At 57.6% G+C, this 23,403-nt stretch overlaps 9 protein-coding genes across 9 annotated transcripts; 4 read left to right on the top strand and 5 right to left on the bottom strand.

The window, feature by feature from the left end:
- Window positions 1–70: 70 nt before the first annotated feature.
- On the bottom strand, window positions 71–604 carry ColSpa_02091 (uncharacterized protein; the record flags this gene model as incomplete). The annotated part of the gene is made up of 1 exon (XM_049268303.1): window positions 71–604. One exon carries the CDS (start codon window positions 602–604, stop codon window positions 71–73), a length of 534 nt encoding a protein of 177 aa, XP_049124260.1.
- Window positions 605–996: 392 nt separating this feature from the next.
- ColSpa_02090 (uncharacterized protein) lies at window positions 997–1,765 on the bottom strand (the record flags this gene model as incomplete). The annotated part of the gene is made up of 2 exons (XM_049268302.1): window positions 997–1,032; window positions 1,160–1,765. The coding sequence occupies 2 exons, from the start codon at window positions 1,763–1,765 to the stop codon at window positions 997–999; spliced, it is 642 nt and encodes a 213-aa protein (XP_049124259.1).
- A 311-nt stretch (window positions 1,766–2,076) lies between these two features.
- Window positions 2,077–3,338, bottom strand: ColSpa_02089 (uncharacterized protein; the record flags this gene model as incomplete). The annotated part of the gene is made up of 2 exons (XM_049268301.1): window positions 2,077–3,066; window positions 3,120–3,338. The coding sequence occupies 2 exons, from the start codon at window positions 3,336–3,338 to the stop codon at window positions 2,077–2,079; spliced, it is 1,209 nt and encodes a 402-aa protein (XP_049124258.1).
- Window positions 3,339–4,252: 914 nt separating this feature from the next.
- On the top strand, window positions 4,253–4,680 carry ColSpa_02088 (UBA domain-containing protein 3; the record flags this gene model as incomplete). Its single annotated transcript, XM_049268300.1, has 2 exons — window positions 4,253–4,280; window positions 4,343–4,680. 2 exons carry the CDS (start codon window positions 4,253–4,255, stop codon window positions 4,678–4,680), a joined length of 366 nt encoding a protein of 121 aa, XP_049124257.1.
- Window positions 4,681–5,014: 334 nt separating this feature from the next.
- Window positions 5,015–6,480, bottom strand: ColSpa_02087 (uncharacterized protein; the record flags this gene model as incomplete). Its single annotated transcript, XM_049268299.1, has 4 exons — window positions 5,015–6,006; window positions 6,054–6,223; window positions 6,280–6,382; window positions 6,441–6,480. The coding sequence occupies 4 exons, from the start codon at window positions 6,478–6,480 to the stop codon at window positions 5,015–5,017; spliced, it is 1,305 nt and encodes a 434-aa protein (XP_049124256.1).
- Window positions 6,481–8,777: 2,297 nt separating this feature from the next.
- ColSpa_02086 (uncharacterized protein) lies at window positions 8,778–10,019 on the top strand (the record flags this gene model as incomplete). Its single annotated transcript, XM_049268298.1, has 1 exon — window positions 8,778–10,019. One exon carries the CDS (start codon window positions 8,778–8,780, stop codon window positions 10,017–10,019), a length of 1,242 nt encoding a protein of 413 aa, XP_049124255.1.
- A 6,824-nt stretch (window positions 10,020–16,843) lies between these two features.
- Window positions 16,844–18,136, top strand: ColSpa_02085 (uncharacterized protein; the record flags this gene model as incomplete). The annotated part of the gene is made up of 1 exon (XM_049268297.1): window positions 16,844–18,136. The coding sequence occupies one exon, from the start codon at window positions 16,844–16,846 to the stop codon at window positions 18,134–18,136; it is 1,293 nt and encodes a 430-aa protein (XP_049124254.1).
- A 492-nt stretch (window positions 18,137–18,628) lies between these two features.
- ColSpa_02084 (translation machinery-associated protein 20) lies at window positions 18,629–19,327 on the bottom strand (the record flags this gene model as incomplete). The annotated part of the gene is made up of 1 exon (XM_049268296.1): window positions 18,629–19,327. One exon carries the CDS (start codon window positions 19,325–19,327, stop codon window positions 18,629–18,631), a length of 699 nt encoding a protein of 232 aa, XP_049124253.1.
- A 583-nt stretch (window positions 19,328–19,910) lies between these two features.
- On the top strand, window positions 19,911–21,841 carry ColSpa_02083 (rhomboid protein 2; the record flags this gene model as incomplete). Its single annotated transcript, XM_049268295.1, has 2 exons — window positions 19,911–20,052; window positions 20,103–21,841. The coding sequence occupies 2 exons, from the start codon at window positions 19,911–19,913 to the stop codon at window positions 21,839–21,841; spliced, it is 1,881 nt and encodes a 626-aa protein (XP_049124252.1).
- Between the last annotated feature and the right edge of the window lie 1,562 nt (window positions 21,842–23,403).

The following is a 23,403-nucleotide window of genomic DNA, read 5'->3' as shown; positions in this document are numbered from 1 at the left end:
TCTCGGCCATGCACTCAACATGCCGCCGTCCAGCTCTACACTCATGCGGCGCAATGCGGCTCAAGCCCTCTCATCTGCTGCCCGCCTCCCACTTGTCCAACAGCCCAACACTCCACTCCTTGAACACCCGCTCACTCGGCGGGAGGAGCCCGCTGCTTGCCTTCAACCCCTGCGCTGCCTTGGCAATCTCCGCCGTCGGCAGGTTGACCTCCTGCACGTCGGACGTCATCGACTCGAGCATCGCGTCGGCGTCCTCCTGCGTGATCTCCCGGTACAGCAGCTTGATCGCAGAACGCTTGCCCTCGCGCCGGGACGAGGCGTAGGCGATGCTGCTGTTCAGGACCCACAGGTGCAACGCGGGCGACGACTCGGCGCCGGCGGCCCCCTGCGGCGGCTGGAACGTGGGCACGACAACGGACTTGGACGAGCCGGACCGCGAGAGCGTGGCGACCAGGGTCGCGGCCAGGCACTCAGCGCTGCTGGGAGGCGCCGAGGGCGACGTCGTCCGGCATGACACTTGCCACTTGAGCAGGACGACGGACGAGATGGCGACGTTGAAGAAGCCGGCGTGCGCTCGGCACCCCGAGCAGAACACGTAGAGCATCCTCGGGGGCGGATCAGATTCGCCGGCCAGGACTGCTGAGCTGGTATCTGATCCTGCATCACAGGACGGTGACGAAGAGAACTGGACGGGAAAGGAAGAGTAAGTATATAAAAAAAGAGAAACGGAGTGGGAAAGAAGCCGAGGGGGAGGGTGGCCACCAGCCGGGCACGTTACGGGGGTGTGGAATCATGTATATGTCCCTCCTTGTAATCCCGGAGCTCCCACGGCTCTGGGAGTCCCCAGTGAAAGCAAGAGGGCGGTCTTCAAACCCGGCGGGCCAAACCCATCCCGCCCGCGGAGGAGCAAGAGGTTTTGGCCCGCCGGGAAGCCTGCGTGGGGGCAGGGACGACGAAGTAGATGGTTCATCTCGGGGCGAGGTATCGGTGGCCACATCACTGAGCGGCAGCGCAAGCTGCCGATATGGCCGCCTTCTTAAAGCCCCGGTTGAGCATGTTTTTTTTTTCTTTTTCGCAAGAGGGAAAACGGGCATGTCACGAGGGGCGGGAGGGGGAAACCGCAGGGCACGAATACAGAAAAGGGAAGAAACCCGCTTACCTCCAGGCCCGTGCAGTCGGACTCGGAAAACAGGAACGAGGTGAGGTCCACCATGCCGACGCCGGGCTGCGCCGCGATGCTCGAGTTGGCGCCGTACCCGCGCTTGGTCAGGTGCTCGTGCTCCCCGCCGTGCTCGTGGTCCGTCGGTTTGTGGCAGTGCCAAAAGTCCATCATCTCGGCCCAGTTCTCGCTCGGCAGGTCCTTCCACTCCCTCGCGCGGCCGTCGGGCACCAGGGGCGCGGCGCAGCTCCTACACGCCACGGCGGAGCCCGGGGCTAGGTCCAGCGCCGTCCACGGCACGGGCTCATCGTGCGGGCTGCGCGTCGGCGGCGGGGCCGAGGCGTCGGCTGCCAGCGGGAGACGCCATGCGATTGCGCGTGATGCCGGCGGCGGTGTGGGCAGAGCGGCTCCTCCGGCGTGGACTCTGCCTGGAAGCGGGAAGGAGGTCTGCGCGCCTGCGTGCTGGAGCTGGAGCGTCGCGCCGTCTGGCGTGACGAGGCCGTGTGTGTGGCCGCCTGCGGGAGCGGGGAGGGAGACCGCGATGGAGAGCTGGCGGATGTTTGTGAGAAGCTCCGCGTAGATACTCGGCAGTTCTTGAGATGGCATCGCGGGCAGGTGTGGTTGATGGGGGGAAACCGAGGATTCGCGTGAGCGTTGCGAGATGGGTGAGGTCGGATTTAAGGTGAGCTGAGGCGACGACGGAGTGGGTCCGCGCGAGATTTAGCGTGACGTCCACCCAAATTCTAGCGCACTTTGGTCCGGTCCAGCGCTCCGTTGACGGCGGAAGCGGCCCCGGCTAGGTCCAATATCCTCGTCACCCGTCCAAGACCAGGGACCATCATGGCAACACTCTGAATTGATTACCATGGCAACGTTACTAATTTTGAAGAATCAGGTATACTGCTCTATCGAACATATCAGGTCGAACTCCCAGGTCCTCTGCCAGCACCGCGGTTCGACGGGCTCTCATGTAGCTCGTAGTCTGGTGCCGGCACACTCAGATCAACGTCATGCGCGTGCCCACGATTCCCGACCGTTCCCAGTTCAATGTCTTCAAAGGACTCTCGTGATGTCTGGGACCCCTGCCTCCCCATCCTACTGATGCTTATTCCGTACGGGTCGACCCTCGAGTATGGCGGCAGTTCGTCGTCGACATCATCCGGGTCTTGCTCTCTGTGAACGGGTGCGTCTCGCCTATTTCCTCTGTTGACTCCACGCCCTACAACTGCCGGTTGCACTGTTCCCGGTTCCGGTTCTGGCTCTGGTGGATATAGCTCCGGCCGCTGCAGCCGTTCACACACTAGCACCGAACCGACGTACGCCAGCAGGCCGAATGAGTGGCTGATGAACGCGCACCACGTCATGACCGCGAATGACTTGCCGGCAGAGTGGTACCTGAAGACGACCTCGTGCTCCCCGAGAATACCATCAGCCTTGTAGGCTGATGCCGTCGTCACGGCCGAGGCGACCAACAACGCGACCACCGCCAGACCTTGAGAATATGCCATGACGCGCCAGGATGACGGCTTGACCTGAACCGAATTTCTCTTAACAATGAGGTGCCACAGCCATACTCCGAGAGACAGAGCCAAGAAGATGCCGTAGGAAGCAAGTGCGTCGCGTGATGCGGTTATCGTGGTCGCGGAGGACAAGTCAATGTTTTCCAGGCCCTCAAACATGCCTGCTCCGTCCCCATCGTAGTTCAGATTGTCTGCCTCAGTCAACCTGGCTGTGATATCGGCCATGATACTGCCGAGATCAAACGGGCTGCCGGGCATCCGGTGAATGCAGCCTCCCTGCCCGAGCCCATCGTTTGTGTCTTCCGTATAGCAGCAGCTGCTGAGGAACCAACTCATGGCGAAGGTCCTTTCGAGTCCCGTCGCATTCCGGCGGTATGCCGCCGACCACTGGATCACGTCTCAGTGCCTATAGAGAAGGGCAGACGTTGATCTTGACTCACTGTGACGAGGTGCGATTCTTCGCTCATGGTACCGGTCGACCAGCCGGAGTTGCTTCTCGTCCAACCGCCAATGCATAGCGACATTACGAGCGCTACAGCGAGGACATCAAAGAAGAAGGCGCTCTGCAGCAATCGGCGTCTGATCTTCTTCTCTTCGTGTCGCTCAAAGATGTATTTCGGGCCGGCGATAGACCTGTCGTCTTCGATGGGCGCATTCATGTTGCGGGGTGAGGCTTTGATGTCTACGCATCCTATCCTAGATAAGGGCCTGTATCTCTCGGACAGTTAAAGCCGACCTGGTTGCGCTTCAGTATTTTCGGTGCCCAAGTTCACGACGAGAAGGCTGGTGCAAGCTATTAGAGTAGAAAGAATGCGTCACTTGGTCGCGCGCGCAGCGGTTGCCTCGCTGAGGGTCGTCGCCCAGTCAGTATGGCAGGCTGGAGAAGTCGTGCGGCACAGCAGAGGATGCAACATCCCAGACCGAAATCCCTGGCTAGAACGGTCTGAGGCTTGCCTGCCATATTGGGTGACTTGGCAGTCGCCTGTGATGATTGGGCGACGAGCATTTCCTCGGCATCATTACCCAAGCAGCTCGGGGCGCTCATGTCTGTTGAGCGAGGGATGAGTGATGCTGAGCCACATAACAAGGTAGCAAGGATCAAACTCAAACAGAAATTAGCGACGGTATGGTTATAGCAAGGTGTTTTCTCATTGGGTTTTGAGCACTCTTGGGGAGTTGTCAGAACGAAGCTAAGGTCAACTCCAAGGTATCGACTGGATAGAATAGTGACATTGGATGGCCAACGGCCCCGAGTCTTGGACACGGCGGATGTCCCAGCGCACAGGCCAGGTGCTGGTCGAGCTTCTGGCTGACGGTCGGGACGGCGCAACGGCGTGCTTACCGCCGCCCAAAACGGCTTAGCCCGGGAGCTCCAAGGTCCCTCCACTCAGAATTCCGAATTTCACCAGCCAGCTTCCAGATTCAACATTGCGATACGAGCGATTCGACAGCACTGGACGCAGCAATCCCGCACATTCCAAGCGAACGAGGCTTCGAGCGTGACACGTCTGTTCCATTCGAGCTTCTTCCAAACTCACTCACAAAGGATCCTTCTCGCCAGACCGCCGTAACCATGGCGACTCTCGGAGGCTACCTCAACAGTACGTTCCATCTGGGCATCCAATGCCGCCTGCCTGCAGTGCGCTGACGATTTTGCTCTCAGAGAAAGTCCTGATCGTGACGGCGGACTCGAGAATCCTCGTGGGCACCTTGGAAGCCGCGGATCAGTCCACCAACCTTGTGAGCTACCCCAAGACAATCCCCTTCCCGTGCGACTGCTCCGATCTAACACACATTCGCGCCCAGGTCCTCAGCAATGCCCAAGAGCGAGTGATCCAGACCCCCGAGAGCGGAGAACCCTCTGTTCAAGTCCCCCTCGGCCTCTACCTTGTCCGAGGCGACAACGTCTGCACAATCGGCCTGGTAGATGAAGCACTAGACGACAGCATCAACTGGACCGAGGTCAAGGGTTCCGCCATTGGAGGCACCAAGCACGTATGAACAGCCAGCGATACCGGTCTATGGATGGAGTGGCACTGTTTGAGTACATCACGGATGTGTTTTTTATTACGAGCGGGATACCCTAGTGTTGGGAAGACATGAGCTTTTGCTGCCACGGGGCACGCATGCACGCAAGAGCACACACACACACACACAAAAGAACGGCGTTAAATATGTTTGGGTTGGTAGAGAATGACATTGGGTTCCTACGGGGTATGCGCCTGCCTTTCCTCTATCCAAAATCCTCCGTTGCCAGTCTCTTAAATACTGTTGTGCTGACACGAGCGAACAAAAGCCCCACTCACAGCGTCATTCGTGAGTTGCTCGTTTTGTCTTAACCAAAGACCCTGTTCATGAGATCCGGCGCAAACAGCTCCTCACCAGGAGACTCGAGCATCCTGTTGATTCTGTTACCCCTGCCGGTGCTGAGCCAGCCGCCATTGTCGCCAGGAACCTCGGCCAGTGTCAGGACGTCGACGCCATCGTTGGACTCGTTGGTTTCGAGGGCTGCCTCGGTGTACTTGGCACGGATTCTGCGGTCGATGACGTGCATTCCGCGTGTCCACTGGCCAGATGTCTCGATACGGATATCCTCCGGCTCCGCGACGGGCTTCCACTTGGGGTCGGACTGGGTCAGTAGATACCAGACGGTCAGGGGGTCGTGCAGAGAGAGCCCGGGCTCCTCTCCGTTGCCCTCCATGGACTCGACCTTCTCAAAGGTCTTGGACATGAAGTGGTTGACCCATTGGCCGAGGGGGCTTCCGGCCTTCACGATGGGCGCAATGCGCTCCGTGAAGAAGTTCTTCATGAGCAGGTGAGGCGAAGTGATGTCGAGGGGGAACAGCGTCAGCTTGAGCCTCTTGGACAGCTTAGCCGGGTAAGGGGGAAGGGACGACTGCTTGTCCGAGATGGGTGGCATCGTCGAACGGGGTGTCGGGGAAGTCAAAGCGAAGACTCTGGCAGCCGCCACGGTGTCGGCGTAGGTGTTGAATTCACCGACTGGGGTGATGTTTCCCTCGACATGGACGGCACCACCCATGACGCAAAGCTCCTTGACACGGAGGAAAGTCTCGGGGTCTTCGGCGGCAGCGAGAGCGACGTTGGTCATCGGGCCAACAACGCAGATGGAAATCGTGTTGGGGGGGTTTTCCTTGAGGATGCGGAGAATCTCCTTGTGAGCGACCTGCTTGGCTGGGGTGAAGTACTTGGAGAAGGGAGACGGGTCATGATCAAGGTTCTTCTCGGTGTGAAAGAGTGATTTCCATCTATCATCCGGGGTCAGGTGAGGGTGCTGCTCGTGGACGCCGTGGAGGCCGTCAATTCCGTCTGTAACAGGTCAGTGTCGGCACTGCGGGTTTCTGAGAGCGTCTTACGGAAGTAGTCGGCGGCCAGCTGGTCGTCTTCCAAGGGGTGCTCGGCACCAACGGCCACGATGGGCTTGTAGGCCTTCAGCGCCTCAAAGCCCTCGGGCTTGCCGTTCTCCTTGCGCCATGCAATCTCCTTCTCCAAAACGTGGAAGAGAGCAACGACGTTGCGTAGACAGCTATGTAGAGTTAGATTCAGTATGCAAAGACATTTCACGGGTTGTGACGTGCATACCTCTGCAATGGCACGTTGCCGTATGTCACAGAGATCATCATGACCTCGAGCTCTTCGGGAGAGGCCGAAAGGGCCAAGAGCATGGCCAGGACATCGTCGATACCTGCACAGAATGATGAGTGGCTAGTCCGCGAGTTGTCGAGTATCCAAAGGAGCCTCACCAGGATCGGAATCAATGATGACGCGATTCTTGGGAGTCATGGCTGAGATGTTTGGGAGTATGCTGTATCTCAGATCAAAAGGAGTGCGTTGTGAGTGAAAGAAAGAGGGTAACGCTCCGAAACCACCAAAGTCTAAATTATCACCGGGATACCGTAGGTTATCGACGGACTCAGGGTCCAGTTTATTTACGGTAGCTACTTGTAGTAAAGTGTCTGCTGTAAACAGCCTAAAGCTGTGGCAGAAGCAGGGATCCAGTAGGGCCTCTTCCCGCGTCTTCTCTCGACTGCTTTCTTTACGTCGTTTAGTGGATTGGCTATGCCAGGTTAGCCTGGAGGAAAACTGGGCTCTTAGTCCGTCCAGATCCCACGGTGCTGATATAGAAAAGCATAGTTGGTGAGTCAGGAGCGGACTTCGGCGGACACGTGAGGTAAGCTGACGGAGGTGACCGGTTCCCCATCGTTTCCGTATCGCCAAAGTCGGCGCCAGGCTGCCTGCGCTTCAGTGCCTTCCCATTTTGGCTTTGTTGCAAAGTGTAGCGAGTCGGTGACGCATTGAGAGAGGATTGCCAGCGGCCGACCCCTCATCGTTAACGTCGATGGTGGGGGTGCAAAGTGCGAACACTGGAGAGTAGGGCGCTAAGCCGCTCTGAGAACAAAGCCCAGATCCAATGACAGGATCGGGGGAGGGACCTTTCCAGCTCTTATCAGGAGGGCGGAAAGCGATCTGACATGCGTCAAGTTGCAACTCTCTGGACCTCTCAACATTAGATGAGACACGGGAACAAGGCCTCGGGAAGTAAAAAAAAGAGGGAAGGGCCAGGCGCAATTCTACCTAGCTAGTACACACGTGAACGTGCTTGCAAACCAGTTTATTCAAACTCTGAATCGTAGCGTTGAATCAGGTCTTCTCATGAGACTCCAAGTCCTTACCTTCAAACAGTTGCATTGTTTGGCAGCAAATCGGCCTTTGTTTGCCGTGACAACTCAACCGGGAGGCTCCCGTTTGCTCGCGCCAGCACACCTCCGACAACTACTGTCGGTGCTTGTTTGCCCAAACAGCCTCCACCAACCTCGATCGGCCAATCAACGTGGCGGGCACCGATCGGGAAGGGGGGGAAAATCCAATCACGTGATACTGGCGTCCTTCGACGCGGCTCCCTGGCATCCTGCGCTCGCACGTGACCATGTTTGGATCGCTCCTTCTCCAATCTTACATTCCCCCGAGTCCGTGCTGGGGGCTCCAAAAAAGGCGGGTCCTTTAACCCCGTGGAAAGGTGAAGCTGTCACTTTTGATGGTGATCCAGGAAATTACCTAACAACACCCTAGAGAGAGACAACCTCATCTTCCCATCTCAGCTCAGCTCGAGAGTAAACGGCAAACCGCTCTCGACGAACGCCAAACAGTAAGTGCAATTGTCTCTCAGGATTGTTTCATAGCGTCTAGGAGGCTCTTCCAACTCCATCCTTTCCACCTTACAACACGCATCATTCACACCCCCATCACCCATCACACCCGTCTCGCCCTTCGCCTCCAAGCTCAGCCAGCCAAAAAAACACATCCCTGGAGGGGGGACCTGCGGCGAAGAGGACACCAGACCCGATACGCAATTCCCATCCTGGGGTTCGTATGCACGTCGGACGTGTGGTGCAGCAGCAGCAGCAGCAGCAGCTCCTTTGCGTCGGTCGGCCTTCGCATCCGTGGACCGGACCCCCAGACACTTCCCCTACCTGAGCCAAACCCCCAATTGCTACTGGTCTGGATCTGGACCACTGGCAGGCACATTTGCTGAGAAGCCACCTGGTAACTTTTTTTCCGCCTGTCTCTCCTTGCCAAGCTACCTGCATCTGAACACGACATCCAGCCCGTCTTTCAATCGCGTGGTCGAAACGCCTCCTCAATCGCCTTTCTTCCCTCTTCTCTTTTTTTTCCCTGCCTTTGCTTCACCTTCCACCCGAGCATCATCGCTCCTGCCCTTTCATCCCCAAATAACCCATCAATCGTGCGCCCACATCTTCCTTGCGCACCCCTTCTCCAGCTGTATGTCCCTGATCGGCACCTGCCCCAAGTGCCAAAGTACCTCGGACCATCTCCTCCTGTGCAGAGCTCAACATAACTTGAACTCCATCGCTAACTTGACTGCCAACCAGGTTCCCGAACCTCCCCACATCTTCTCCATCAGTGAGGCATCGAAAAAGACAATTGTGACCCTCAACGGCACCTTGGCTTGCGGCATTGGATCCGACAAGCTGCCGTCTTCGACTGCACCACACCACCTAATCAACACTACCCCTTAATACCTACCCCCGTAGTGCTCTGCGCTGCCAACAACCGCCACCATGACGACTTCCGACTTCCTGACCACCCAGACTGTGGGCGGCTACCTTGTCTGCTTTATGATTGCCGGTGGCTTCATCTACCACTACAGCAACAAGAAGAAGCCTGCGCAGATTGCTAAGCAGGCCAAGGCATATGTCGAGCCCCGAAAGGACAACAACGCAAAGAAGCAGCGAAAGGCCGCCTTTGCTTCGAGCGCACAAAAGTCTACCACTGAGGACAAGGGCTCATCAAGCGCAGTCGAGCCCTCTTCTAGCACATGGCTGAGCAATGACCCTAAGGAGGACGCTGATAACGCCGAGTTCGCCAGGAGAATGGCCAGCGTTAAGGAAGGCAAGAAGTTCGACGGCAAGTCTTCTGGGGACTCGAAGAAGAAGACAAAGTCGGTTAAGCAGTCCCGTGCTGCCGAGAAGAAGCCTGTCGAGGTTGCTGAGGAGAAGGAGCCTGCTCCCGCTCCTGCCCCTGCCGTCGAGGCCGTCGAGGCCGACGAGGATGCCGAAGAGAGCTCCTCTGCTGCCTCCCCCGAGGTCACGCCGGCCGACCCTAGCGGCGTCAGCGACATGCTGGAACCTTCTGCCGGTGGACCCTCCGTTCTCCGCCTGACCGGAACCGACAAGGAGAAGCCCAAGGCCAAGAACCAGAAGGTTCCTGAGAAGGCCGAGACCAAGAAGCAGCGCCAGAACCGCCAGAAGGCCGAGGCCAAGAAGGCTGCCCGCGAGGAGGAGGAGAAGGAGCGCAAGGTCAAGCTCGAGAAGCAGCGCCGTGCCGCCCGCGAGGCTGCCGGCATTCCCGCCAAGGATGGCTCTCAGTTCATGGCTGCCGTCAACGGCAACAAGTCCGCTTGGACTGCCGGCTCCCCCAATGGCGCCTCCACAAACGGCACTTCCCCTGCCGTTCAGCCTCTCGACACCTTCGAGGCCCCGGCCAAGAACGGCACCACCGCCGCCGCCCCTGCTCAGTCTACCAACACCTGGATCTCCTCCCTTCCCTCGGAGGAGGAGCAGATTGAGCGTCTCAAGGAGGAGGACGAGTGGAACACTGTTCCGGCCAAGTCGAAGAAGGCCAAGAAGGAGAACCGCTCTCCTTCTCCCGAGCCCGCCAAGGCTGCCGCTCCTGCTCAGTCTCGCCCCATCGCCCAGGCTGTCCAGAAGCCCGCGTCGAACGGCAAGGCTGCGAAGCCTGTCCAGTCCAACTTTGGATCCTTCTCCGCTCTCAGCACCGAGGAAGAGGAGTGGGACGTGTAAGCAGCTTTTACCGTCACGAACGTGCACTCTCCAGGACATTCCGCCCTCAGACACGCGCCCTCACACGTCACCACATCCTCTTCGCGTCGTCTGTCACCTGTTATTCTAACTGTACAATACTTCTTCCTGGAGTGCGGAACCACCGAAAAAGAAAAATCTCACATGCATCCCTTTTCGACGTCGTGGAAGGGCGTCAATCTCGCGACGATTGCGTTCCCGCGAGGCGGCGACGGCGTGGTCGGGAGGGGCACATGGCTTGCTATCGCGTATACACAAACACAAAAAAGATCTCAGCCACAGCACGAGGTCTGGAGTTGGGGGACAACATTGGCCAGCGGGCTGAGTGATTTGCACATGCTTTCTTTTCTCCTTTCGACCTCGAGACCAGTTATTGATGGGGGAAAACGAAGGGAGTGTGACGCGAGATCACGATGTCTACGAGGAAGTTGGGGAGGTTTAGTCTCGAACGGAAAGAAACAAAATGAAACCTTTCCTTGGGGGCAGGATTAGTTGAATCACATGGGAACGCCCATGTATCTTCAGTCGTTGTGTGTTTAGCGCAGAACAAACGCTAGATACTCTTCAATAGGTTTTCATTCCCTTGAGCATGTATGGGGTTCCTGGCGATGATCGTCCTTTTGAATGTTTGCGTGCCTTGCTGCCGGGGTGGTGCCGGCCCGAGTAATGAAATACAATCCCCACGTTCATGCTGCGTGCTCCAGTCTGTCGTCACGATCTGGACGGAGTGAGGGTAGCCTCATGCGATATGGCTGGATCGTGGCCCTTACTCGGGTCGCCAGCGCGGAAGAGAACATAAGAAAAGACCAGGGTAAGCTGTCCGACAACATGTGAGATGGTCCCATCATCCCGATCCATCCATCCCACCCCCGACCATCGTACCCTACCCAGAGGCTCCTCGTGGTTAGGTTGGGGCCGCAGGGACGCCTTCGGAATGGACGAGGCCGACTGCTGTGAGTGGTGGAGAGGGGGAGGGGGGGGGAGGGAGTGCGGTTTTTGTTGACCGCCTTGCCGCGACCACGATGGGGCCGCGATCCGGCCCAAGACAATGCATGCAGCAGCAGACGGCGGCAGTATGGAATGGTCCAGAGTACCGCGATGGCGGTGGATGGGCCCCGGGTGTGGTCTGGACCTGGTGGGCTTCTCGCGTGCGCGGAACCCCGAGGGGTTTGCGTGGGGTTGCGTACGTTTACAATGCGCGCGTTGGACTTTCGGATTTGGGAAACCGCCCCTCTCTCTCCTTGTTGGGCGGCGTGCACGAGGGTTTCTGGAGGGGGAGGGGGAGGGGAGGGGGGAGTCTGATGGAAGTGGCGGCGATGAGGATTCGGCCTTCACATGTGCTTGCTTGCCGTGACTGTAGGACGAGGTTATCGCGGTTTGGTGGCGGATGCGGCCGCGGTGCGCGAGGAGGACCTTTGGGGGCCCGGCGCGCGACTCCTTGCATACACCCGACTTGTTCGCACGTTGAGACGGCGCCTGTCGAGAGGATGGCGTCCGTCGAATCACGAGGCGCATGGTGGACTTGCCCGGCTACGGCTGGCTCGTGATGCGTGGCATGGCACTTCCACAGTTGTGGGCGGGCATCATGCGGAGATATGACAAGGTGGTGTTGATGGGGGAGAGGGGGGAGGGTAGAAGTGGGAGATGATGCGAGTGGGATGGCTGGCCCGCTCACGTCACCGATTGGACTGCCATGTGTTGGTTTGATCGTGCATGTAGGCGGTACATACCTATGGATAGCGCAAGGCGGATGAAACTGACGATGTTCGGGTTGGATAGGGAGCGACTGGTCCATAGACGGGGGCCAAGTCGGGCTTGGGAGGATGCCCAGGGCTTGGTAAGGGCGGGGAAACGGAGTGCGATGATGTCGAAACTGGCAAATTCACGCAGCAATACAGAGGTACTGAACAGGTTCGTCATGTTGGTCTGCGGGAGCAGTGTGCCGACACGAGGTCTTGCATCTTGGCCCGTCTTCTTTCCTCTCGGAAGGGCCTGAGTATTTAGCAACTGGATCGTTGTGCTAAGAGAACGGAACAATGTCAACATCCTGTAGGATTGACGAGTCCTGGGGTCCCTGAAGCCGGCATTAGGCTATGAACCGCTTTCACCTTACCCAGGCGCGTAGGTTTGACCTCTCATGGTGGCGGCCTTTCTACAATAACGTGGCTTCGTGATCGTCATCAAGGTTTTCAGGAGTTTCTTGTGCTGCAAGCTTGTTCGCTCTGGTTCTGTTGAGGATCACGTAAATCCTTTCAGCCTCAAAGTGTAAAGCATATGGCGCTAACTCAAGGTGTATCGACGTGACGGAAAGTTCTTGAGAGATGGACGGGGGTGATTAGCTGCTAGAGCTCCAGTTACATTTCGAGCTTTCCTTTCCGGAATAAGAAGTCTGTGGCTGGATGGCGGGGGAGGGAATGAGAGTGTGGAGGGGTTAGTTGGGACGATTGAGATGTCAATGGACCATTTGTGATTTATTCCATCACTGTGTCCGCGGAGGGTCGCTTCATGGTGTGAATGTTTGTGGAGGTTGGGCAACTGGGCCATTCTGGGGGTTTCTTGTAAAGGTATGGTCAGTGTTCCGTCATTGCTTTACTAGGCTTTTGGTGACGGATATAGACCCATGCCAACGGCACTGGCGCGTGGTGTCATATCTCTCACCCGTCACCTACGGCAGGTTTCGAGGCGTCCATGAATGTATGCGTTTTCTCTTTTTTTGGCGCAGGATCCCATGGAAGATCGACAGGATTCCCGCAGAATTCGGTTTCATTTCACCGTCGCAGCGCGCCGGTACTTGGGGAGGCTAAACGTGAGGTTGTGTAACTAAACCATCGGTCCGTAACCGTTTAACTTGCTTGAGGAGCCCCAGCTGATATCTCAGCTGATAGGCTTCCCAAGTAAAAGGGGGTGGTTCTCTGTGGGTGGGTGTGGGAGGAGAAAGAGTTGGGGGGGGGGGGGGGGGGGGGGGGGGGGGGGGGGGGGAGGTTGATTGTTAGCCAGTAAGGTGGGACTGGAGGACGACTGAGCATGATTTACTACTGACATGCGTCCACCAACAAGTATGCCCTCCAACAAGGAACCCTCGGCCATGTGCAGCAACGACTGGGCGAACATGCGAGGAAGTCGAGTCTGACGCTGTCAGTTTGTCATTGGTGCCGTGCCCGTCGATCGGGACCCTCAAAGCGAAGGAACCCGGCAGAAGCTAGCAGGGCAATGGCATTGAAAGCTGGAAACTGGGAATCGGATCATCGAGTCTCTGTGGCCATGAAGCAAAAGGCGGTGCCGGCGACGCTGAGGCGAGGAGGAGTTGCGTTGTAAAACTCATAGGGCGCGCGAAACGCTGAGGCGTTTGTAGTCTTGCTTGGCCTAGTCTTGTCTTGCAAATTTCTTCTTGCTCAATCACCTGTCAGTGAGACAAGGCAAGACAGGAGTCGGCTCTGGAAACGCGAACCGCAGCATAACGTGCACGCTATGCGTCCTTTGGCCAACTTTCCTTGGACGCTTAGCAGAGAAGGTTTAGACGCTGCCGCCACCGGGTCCCGGGTCACGGTTGGAACAGGCGGTCACTGCGGGAGATCGGGCTTCTTGGCCGTGAGACATTAACGGTTCTGGCTGGAGTTGCCAGTTGCCAGTAGCAGTTTTGAAGGGACTTTGGCGGCACCCGGCTTGTTGGGAAGGGGATGGTGGAAATGGGAAACAAGATTTAACAATTTCGTTTGTACGGTTTGTGCCTCGGGCTAGTCTTTCATAGTTTTGGGTTGCTGAGGGATGTGAGAACGTGCAATGCACTAGCAGTTATCCATAGATCGCAAGTTAGATGACTAGCGAGAGCAGCCTAATGTCAGTCAAATGATGGCTGATGGATCATGGATTGACGGACACGCCTGCACAGCACGAGCGACACGCCGTTCCGTCGAAGGCCTCCCATGGCAGAGGCGCGACATACGGCGCAGATTGGCCGAGTTGCAGACCCATGGGACTCGATCCGACTCCGTGCTCCATCGTGTCCCTCCGTTGGGCGGCATTGGGTCATCGGGTTGAAGGGGACGAGGGTGGTGAGGTTTGCGTTTTATCGACAGAGTGCATGGTCTTCAAGTTCGAACACTGGTCCGGCCGTCAGTCCGATGTAGCAGTCGTGGGTCGTGTTAGGTAGGTTGTTGTCGGGGGGAGGAGCAAGAGAAAGGGGACCTGGAGGGCGGGACACCTTCAAAGTACCAGGTACTTTGACCATCCCACTTTAGCGACGGCGTCGAGGGTGCCAGTCGAGCCTTGGCCCATTAGGATCTCCCGCCCATGCTCTGCGCCGTCCCAGTCTGAACGGACCTCTGGACGAGGACTTTGCGGGCATATGAATGCCTCGACAGGACGGACGGGCGGAGGATTTCTCACTGAAAGCTGTGCAGTTGCCAGCGATGGAAGCCGAGTGTCGGCCAAGAAAAACAAAACAGAAAACCGGAGGCGGAGGAAAACACGTGTTGGGCTTGTGGGTGCTTGCGAGACAAGAAGGACAGAAGATTCCAGCGAGTAGGCGGTGGAAACAACTTGGACGAGGAACCGTTGCGATGCACTGTAATGCACCCCGTGGGCCACGACAGCAACTGGCTCTGGTCCTTGGTCCGTCATGACCGTGTCCGTCCGCCAAGCAGCTTCGGCTCTGGAGACGGGAGGTCGGGTAACCTTGCGCAGCAACTTGACGCCCCAGTTAGGACCAGAGGCGCAGCGGACCAAACAGCGCACGGCGTTGGATGCAGGCACGAGGCACAGAGCTGCTCCGGGTTGGTGTTTCTTGGTACCTGACGTTCCGTAGAGGGGAAGGTGAGGTAGCATGCTCGCCTGTCAGTTGCAGCATAGCGGACGCAGTCTTTCTGCAGAGACGCGGTTGTGGAATGGAATAGAGGCATATTGACCTGCCATTGAACGGCCACAGGCGGCAGGCTGCGCGAGCGAGCGAGCGAATGAACGGTAGCATGATTGCAAGGCCATGTACTTCAGACTACGCCCCTGCATCGCGCACTTTTTGTCATTGGCGTGTTCGGCCCAGATTGCACCGTATCTGGTAGGCACTGCGTGGTGCTGCTCGATCCATAGTCGGGGGTGTCACGGTGTCGAGGACCCGTCCGCTTAATCCGTCGAGGGTATCGCAATCTCGCGCGATCATCTGGCGTAAAGTGGACGTTGAAAGCATCCTTCTCCGGGCGGGGAGTGCCACGGTTGGGGGAATCAACAAACACCATCGAGCTCGAGGGACCTGGAATGAGAGATGAACCCAGGGTGATCTAACAATTGGGTCGGAGGGGGAGCAAGAGGCATCTGGAGGGATTATTGGAGGAAGAGGAGGGAGGAACACTCAGGCAAGAGCAGCAATGTACCCGGTACTTGTCTTCGATCCCTTACCTTCCACCTTCCTTTCTTCCCTTTCCCATCCCTCCCCCGGTCGACCCTCCCACCCTGAATCGTCCACCCCGGTTGGTAGTTGCCGTCGAGAACCCACAGCTTTACCCCCCCAGTCCGTCCCACGTCCACGCCTCTCTCTCTCCTCTCTGCAGCAAGTCTCCGTTCTGCTGGTCCCCTCCACCCTCTGCCCCCTCCCCTTCGTTTCGTTCCAATGATTGATGGATGAGAGCGATCCTGGGAAGAGAGAGATAGCGAGAGAGGAGGAGAGAGAGCACCGAGGTAAGGTGGTCAGCACTTTCATTGCGCAACCTCCGCCTCCCTTTTTCTCAAACGTAGACTCGTGCTATTCCAGTCCATTCCCGTCTTCAATTCTCCCGCTCTCTTTTTTTCTTTTTTTTCTTTTACTTCAGGCCCCCTTCCTTTTGGTCCCCTCCTCCTGCCCCATTCCTGTGTCTCAATTCCAATTTCCCGTCTCCGACCTGGCCGATACAGCCAACGAATCCATCGCCTTCCTTCCATGTGGTAGAGACATCCGAGTGTTGTACCCAGACGCCAACGTCTGGCTATTTGCTCACGCGACGCAAGCCTCCGGCCCATCACCGTCATCATCACCAACCATTATCTGGTCCTCCAAGTTACCAGACCAAATCAAGCCAAACCAAACCAAACCACCCGTCCGTCCGTCCGCGCCCGCCCATTCATCCTGCGTCCGACATCCCGAACGTTGCCATTGCGCTACGGTCCCAACTCACTCGATCTCTCTCACCCTACCCTACGCTCGACTACTGCATAGTACTGGACCTGGATAGGACTGCATTGGACTGCTGCTGCTGCTGCTGCATTGTTGTACCGTGCTGTTCTCACACCCCTCGAAAAATAGCACCGTCACTCAACCTTGAAACCTCTTCCGTCCGCCAACACCAAACCTCGATACTCCCGGTACCTTGGGGGGGCCGCACAGGCCAAACCACTTTTAAAGCATTTGCGCCTCTGTATCGAAACTGTGTCTTGGGCTCTGCACCGGTGGTTCACTTCAATGGCGCTTTAAAGTTCCCCTCTGGCGCTGGCACGCGGTCTTTTCCCTTCCCTAAGTATCTCATCTTAGGTTCTCGGGCCACCGTATCCAAGGCTACCTTTTAACCTCCGCATTACTTGCTCAAACTATATCCCCTTGTGGTTCCTGTCACCGTCCTTCTCCTACATTGACATTTATCGGCCCTGCGAACTGTTGGACACCATCGCGAGGCCCCCGTCTATATTACCCCGTCCAACAACCAACACCAACAACAACCACAACACCACCACCCCTTGCACCCTCCGACTTGAGTCCTGCCTTCAATGTATACGTGGACCTCCAGGCGCCGACTACGTTATAGACCTTCTCCCCGCGCCGGGGTTACGGCCACTCCGCAAACATGTCATTACCAGTCGCCATTCAGTCGGCCATATTCTACTACCTCGCATGTACACCATGTAACGAGATGAAGGCGTTCCGGAAGGCGAAGAAGAAGGCCAAGGAAGACAGGGAGGTCAAGAGGAAGATCGAAATGGAACAGCCAGGATTGTACCGCCATCCGGACCCCTTCCATACCAACCCCTTCTGGGCCGAGGAGATGGCTGCCGGCCCCCACCTGCCCAAGAAGTCGGGAAGCAAAAACGCAAGTCAGAGAGGACTGGCGAGTGCTGGCAGGACGAGTACAGCCGCGAGTTTTGGATGCGCCAGCACCGTTGCCGAGAGCACTAGCCCCGCAACACCGACAACCAGCGGCGACACAGCCCGGAAGCTGTCTGGCGACGCGTGGAATAGGTCCTTGTACCAGCGAGAGGATGAGGAGCTTTGGGGGCATAACCTAACCGGGATGGGCCACAAGCTTATGGACAACATTGCCAAGGCTGGAAACACGGCGGGGCGCTACGTTGAGGAGAAGTTGGGACTCGAGAAGCCCATCACGGACGAGGACCGCGACAACTTCTACCGTACGCCGAGAAACCCACCCGTCAACGAATACCACCCGCCAATCGTGGGGAGCAAGCCCTCTCGCCCGGACGCCCTCAAGTGGATGTTGCAGCCGCCTCCACCAGCCAAGCTTATGGAGGGCCGTGTTCCTGTCGCAAGAACCGGGAGCACCAGCACTGTTGGGAGCAGGAGAACGATGGCATCCGAAGAGCCACCTTTGGACAGATTAGTCCGCGAAAAGGCCCTTAAGAAGAAGCTGCGACAAGGGGAGAAGCCCCGCCTGGAAGAAACGCCTTCGGAGTCGGAATTGATCGACTCGCTTATCGGCGGACGCTCCCGGAGGACCACGGTTTCGAGCAGGGGCATGTCCAACCGCAGCCGAAGTCTCTCGTTGGATTCTGAAGTATCTTCAGATGGTGAGTTGGTGGAAAGGCGGCGGATCGCCCGTGCTCGGCGCGTTCCCATGACCCCCGAGGAGACTTCTTCGGACGAGGATGACTCCGTTCAACACCGCACCTGGGACTCGCTTGGAAAGTCAAGCCCTCAGAAGCGGCCTAGACTAGAGACGATAACCAGCTCTCGCTCCACCACCAGGCAGGCGTTGAAGGCGCGGCCAAACGGCACCAAACCCGACACTGCATTGAAAGACAACTCTGATATTACACCCAAAGCGTCAGCCAATCCCATCATCACCGGCAAAGCTGACGAAAACACACACACCACTGTCACCACTACCACGACAGTGTCATGATGTCGATTAAAGCCTTCAAGACTGGGTCGCAGCGTCGACCAGACTTTGTTTTCATCTTGTCTCTGGCCCCTTTCCTCGGGTCCATCCACTGCATTATTACTCCTGGGGAGGCATAGCGTTCAGGGTTAGAGCATCTGCATTACTGGGAAACAGGATCGGCATCGGCGTTAGAGATGTGTGCAAAAGCAGAGAGCATACGGAATTTGGGTATCTAAAAGGTTCTTTGGTCCTGTTTTGACGTTTCAACAAGGGCAACAGTTTCTGGCCCTTTCTTTCATTCTTCGTTTCTACCATTTACACTTGGCCGCGCGCAGAATTGCGACGAAGCTTTTACCTTTCTTCTTTTTGTCATGGCATGGCTAGCAAGCAACAGTAGGAATATGAGGGTATTACTTCCCGAAAACTTTCTCTTTCTACTTTTTGATATCCCCCACACCCATAATCAACGCCTCGTTGATCGTGAAACACCCATGACGAACCCGTCCATCGCACTTACAAGTGCATTCCGCCGTCCTCATCGTTGTCATCGCCGAGACCTCTCATCCGGTCCTCCATGGCCCGGCGAAGCTCATCGTCGGACAGGCGGCCGCCCGTGCCGTTTGCTTGCGGGGTAGGTTGAGCCGGTGTGGCATCCAGCTGGATCTCGCCGTTGCGTATCGTGCCCGTCTGGAATGTGCCATCCAACCACGCTGGGTGTTGTGAAGCTGCCGTTGCGTTGCTGGAGTTGTTCGTCGCTGCGCTCTGTCCCGCGATCCTCTCCTCTTCGGCCCTCGCGGCACCAAGACCATTCGTCGTCTGCACAGCCGCCGTGCCATTCACCCCATTCGTGCCAGCACCAGTGTGCTGCTCCGACTCGACCTCCTCCTTGCTGCGGAACTCGTTCCATGAGTGTCCACGGCCCTCAACCTCTTCGCGAATGATCTGCACGCGCTCCTCCATGCGGGCGATGACGACGTCGTTCTCGCGGATGGCCTCGACGCAGTCGGGGTCGGGTCTGCCAATAGAGGCATCGGCGGCATCGAGCGTTGTCGCGGCGCCTTCGGCGTAGGGCTTCAGCTGGGCGTTGGAGTACTGCAGGTGCAGGATCGAGTTGCGGATCTCGAGCGCCTTGAGGTGCAGCGTCGGGAGGGAGAGCTCACGCACTGCTTCGGCGAAGCGGGCGGGGGATATGGGGCCGGTGTCTGCCGACATTTTTGCGTTTGAGAAGCTTGTCGGTTTAGCGTTTGTCTTTGTGCGATGAGATGGGTAGAGTTGCTTTGCGGGTGGGCGGTTGGGGATGGAAGAAACCGGTCTGCGAATGTTACTTGTAGTGGTGTAGCCTTGGGAAACGAAACGAGTGAGAAACAGGGGCGCGCGCGCGACGTATGGACAAACGGGCGTATGACGACGATGACGGTGCCTTGGTGCAGTCGCGCAAAGAGTTTGAAGCTGCCTGCATGGGACAAGTAGGAAGAGGGAGAGCGAGCGGCTCTAGGTAGATGCTCAGCAACGTCACCGTAGCTTTTCTGCCAGCTCTCTAAACCTGAAGCGCGGGGTGGAAGTACAGTGGAAGGTTCCGGCGGTGGGGGAGCCTTGACCAGGGGGCCAACGCACCCCTGGGCCGAGCACCGCCAGTCGAGCTCTGCTTATCGATTACGTGCCTTAGCTGATGACAGGCGGGCGGGATCAAGTCACACCCGGGTGTGTTGCGGAACCGACCGCCACCGTCCGCCGCGGTCCTGATTCCGCGTCCCCTAACGGCCCAGTCGAGTTAAACCAAAGAATTTACGGATCCATGACACCTTCAGCATCGAGCCATCGCGACAACGACGACGACAACGGAACGTGCCCTGAGGGACAACACTACCACCAGTCCAAGGTAGACCGCCTTCCTCCTACGAAGGAAAACATTTTTCTCGACCGGAGCCGGCGCATTGGTGAGTGTGTAGCTCTCAGTGCGCTGCGACGACCCGGTCCCCGGCTCCAGGAGCCATGAACACCTCACTCGGCCTCGTCCCCTCGCGATCCCTCCTCCACCTCGGTCTGCGCGTCGCCTGCCGCCACGCCGCGAGCACCAGCTGCAGCGCCTCCCCGGCCGCCTCCCGGCTCCTTTCAACATGCACAACCCTCCGCAGACCCGTCTCTAGCAGACCACACTCGGCATGGTCGACACTCCGCCAAACCCAATGGCCCTCCCCGGGCCTTGCCGCGACATCTAACCTCCCAGCACGAAGATGGGCGTCCTCCTCACCGCCGCCCAAGAACGAGCCCATCCTCCGAGACTACGTCGACCTCCCGCTGGACTACAAGGACAAGATTGGCCTGCGTTTCCGGGCCACCGACCTCACCCCCGCCGAGACCAAGGCCGTCTTCGGCCCCTCCCTCAAGCCCGCCGCCGCGAATCGCCTGCTGCGCATCATGCACGGCCGCCGCGTCGCGGGATCCCTCGACGACCCGGCCTTTAGCGTAAACACCGCTGCGTTCACGGCCCAACAGCGCGACGCCGCCCTCAGATACCTCCGCAAGATCGTCCCTGTCGACGAAGTCCTCAACGCCGGTCTGCGCGCCGAGGACGAGCTCGCCGCGTTGGAGAAGGAGCTCTCCGAGAGCGTCGACGAGGATTCTTCGGGCGCAAAGACGCCGTCTCTCAAGGACAAGGACACCGCCGCCGAAACCGCCGCCGAGAGCCCCAAGGGAGCCTACAAAGCGGATCCGGTATACGGCTACAGCGCCCTCGACGCCATCCGCGCCAAGAACCAGGCCAAAGCCGCTGAGAAAGAGAAGCGTCTCGCCGAGGAGGCTAGGCAGAAGGACCTCGAGAACCCGGGCACCCTCGCGACCCTCGACATTAAGCGCCCGCCCATGAGCCCGCGCATGCAAAAGTGGACCGAGGAGGCGAGCTCCGACCTCGAGGCCCCGCCGCCGCTGACCCTCGCTGAGCGCCTACTCCCGTCCGTGGCAGTCGTCCTGTTGCTGGTCGGCCTGCTCTCGGCCTTCGCTGCGGTCTACACCCCGCCCCGTGACGCCGACCGGCTGTACCCCGAGGTCTCCGCTTCGACCGCGACCGTCGGCGCGTTGATCGGCCTGAACGTGCTCGTCTCCCTCGCGTGGCGCGTGCCGCCGCTGTGGCGGTTCCTGAACAAGTACTTTGTGCTGGTGCACGGCATGCCGCGCGCCGTGTCGATGATCACGGCCAACTTCTCGCACTCTTCGCTGGGCCACCTGGCGACCAACATGGTCGGGCTGTGGTTCATGGGCACCGCGCTGCACGACGAGGTCGGCCGCGCCAACTTCCTGGCCATCTACCTCGCCTCCGGCGCCGTCGGCTTGCTCGGCAGCCTGACTGTGTTCACGCTGCGGGGCCTGCTGACCGTTTCGACCGTGGGCGCGTCGGGCGCCGTGTTCGGCGTCGCGACGGCGTACTTCTGGATGCACCGCTTCGACTCGTTCAAGGTGCTCGGCCTCCCGCCGGATCCGATGAACGGCCCGCAGGGCCTGGGGTTCATCGCCATGATCCTTGGCTTCCACGTCTACGCGTTCTTCCGGAGGGGCAGGCAGACCATCGACCTGACGTCCCATCTGTTCGGTATGCTGGCGGGCTTGGTGGGCATCGAGCTCGCGACGGGGAAGAAGGAGGCGGCGAGGGAGGATGGCCTGGAGAAGAAGAGGGACGACCTTGTCAAGGATGCGCCGCCTCACGAGAGCGATGGCGACGTCAAGGCATGATCTGCTCCTGTAGAATGTTGCTGCTTACGGAGAGCATGTATAGTATAGTAGGTTGTTGAAAGTTGTTGAAAGAGACAGGCCGGGCGACAAAGAGCCAGCCCGCTCGAGACTCGTGTCCTGAAAAGGGGGGGTTAGACTTTTGTACGTATAAATGGCATTGTATACAGATACCACTTCCCAACGTTATCTGCACAAAGGAACCAGGAAACGCTGCGAGATCTCTGGGTTGAGAATGCTCAGGGTCTGAGCCCAATAGTTCTCTGTTGCGAAGCTGCGTACATGCACTGGGCATACATATATGTGTTTGGCCAGAGCACGCACAAGCCTGTGTGGGTGGGTGGCTTGATCTCCCAATGCAGACACAAGAAATGGCCGCGAGCGACCTGTTGATCAGAAATCCTCAGGATTCAGTCGTCCCTGATCCCGTTTCTCCAGCCCATATCAATCAGTCTATGCATGGTTCTGTGCGTCGAGCTGCGAAGTGCGTACTTGTTTGGAACACAGCAAATCCTTTGCGTCTAGTTCTACTAAGAACAGACCATTCCATGCGGGATAAATCATCACATCAATGCCGGATGTTGTTGTAGCCTATTCCAGCAGCACAGGTCGTTGAATTCCATCTTTGGGGTCTCGTGATCACCACTGGCAGAAACTTTGGTCATCAGATGTAAATTGGCTCTTGATGCCGCCTGACGAACACGAAGGTGGTCCTGTTTGCAGGAACATGAATATAGGATACTATCTCGCAGTATAGACGAAATCGAGGCATCCGACATGCTACTAACCCAGCCCCTTTTCGGGGCCTTATACCCCCTTTCTTCTCCTACTCTCGCGAATGAAGAACATCTTTGATCACCATGGGTGCAGTCACACAGCTTCCATGTCGTTCCTGGCCTTGGGCTACAGAGCAACAAAACATGAGTGAGAAGCAACAGTATTCAAAAGCGGTCAACGAAAGTTACATGTTGGCATGGGCTTTACTACCCGTAGGGCTATGTAGATTCACTGATAGTCCGGAAACTCCGGCAAAGCCAGCCCAATTAAACAGAGGAATAACGTCTGCCCGTCTATTCTTGGCCTTTCAATACCCGGGAATAAGTTTCCGATTGCGAAAGCGATGTGATTCACGCAACATGGAGTCGGCTTACAAAAAGAAACCAAAACTGCGGAGCCCTCTGAGAAACACAAGCCATTTCCCCCAGCTGTGTTTCACTGTAAAAGACAAGTGAGTGCTTCTTAGCAACACGTAACCTCCATCCTCCACCACCTTCACTCCTTCCGAGACCATGGGTATTCACTTCATACATCAACCTGGCAATCTTTGACGAGATGAGATCTCGGCACGTAGACCATGAACAGGGGGCTTGCGAATGGGTAGCTGGCAGAACTTGTACCGATACACTGCATGCCATCGCCCTAGTATCAGTAGACAAACATCTGCCCAGGGTCTGCAGTGTTACTGACAATATCATGGCCACCGAGACAAGCCCACTAGCCAGACCCAAAGGAAATAAACCGGACATATCTGATCTGTTATAATCACCTGCTAAAGACAGACTAGT

Source organism: Colletotrichum spaethianum, assembly GCF_022836535.1.
Source record: "Colletotrichum spaethianum MAFF 239500 DNA, contig04, whole genome shotgun sequence".
NCBI lineage: Eukaryota > Fungi > Ascomycota > Sordariomycetes > Glomerellales > Glomerellaceae > Colletotrichum > Colletotrichum spaethianum.
The sequence above is the reverse complement of the archived record's forward strand: the minus strand, read 5'-3'. Positions and strand labels throughout refer to the sequence as shown.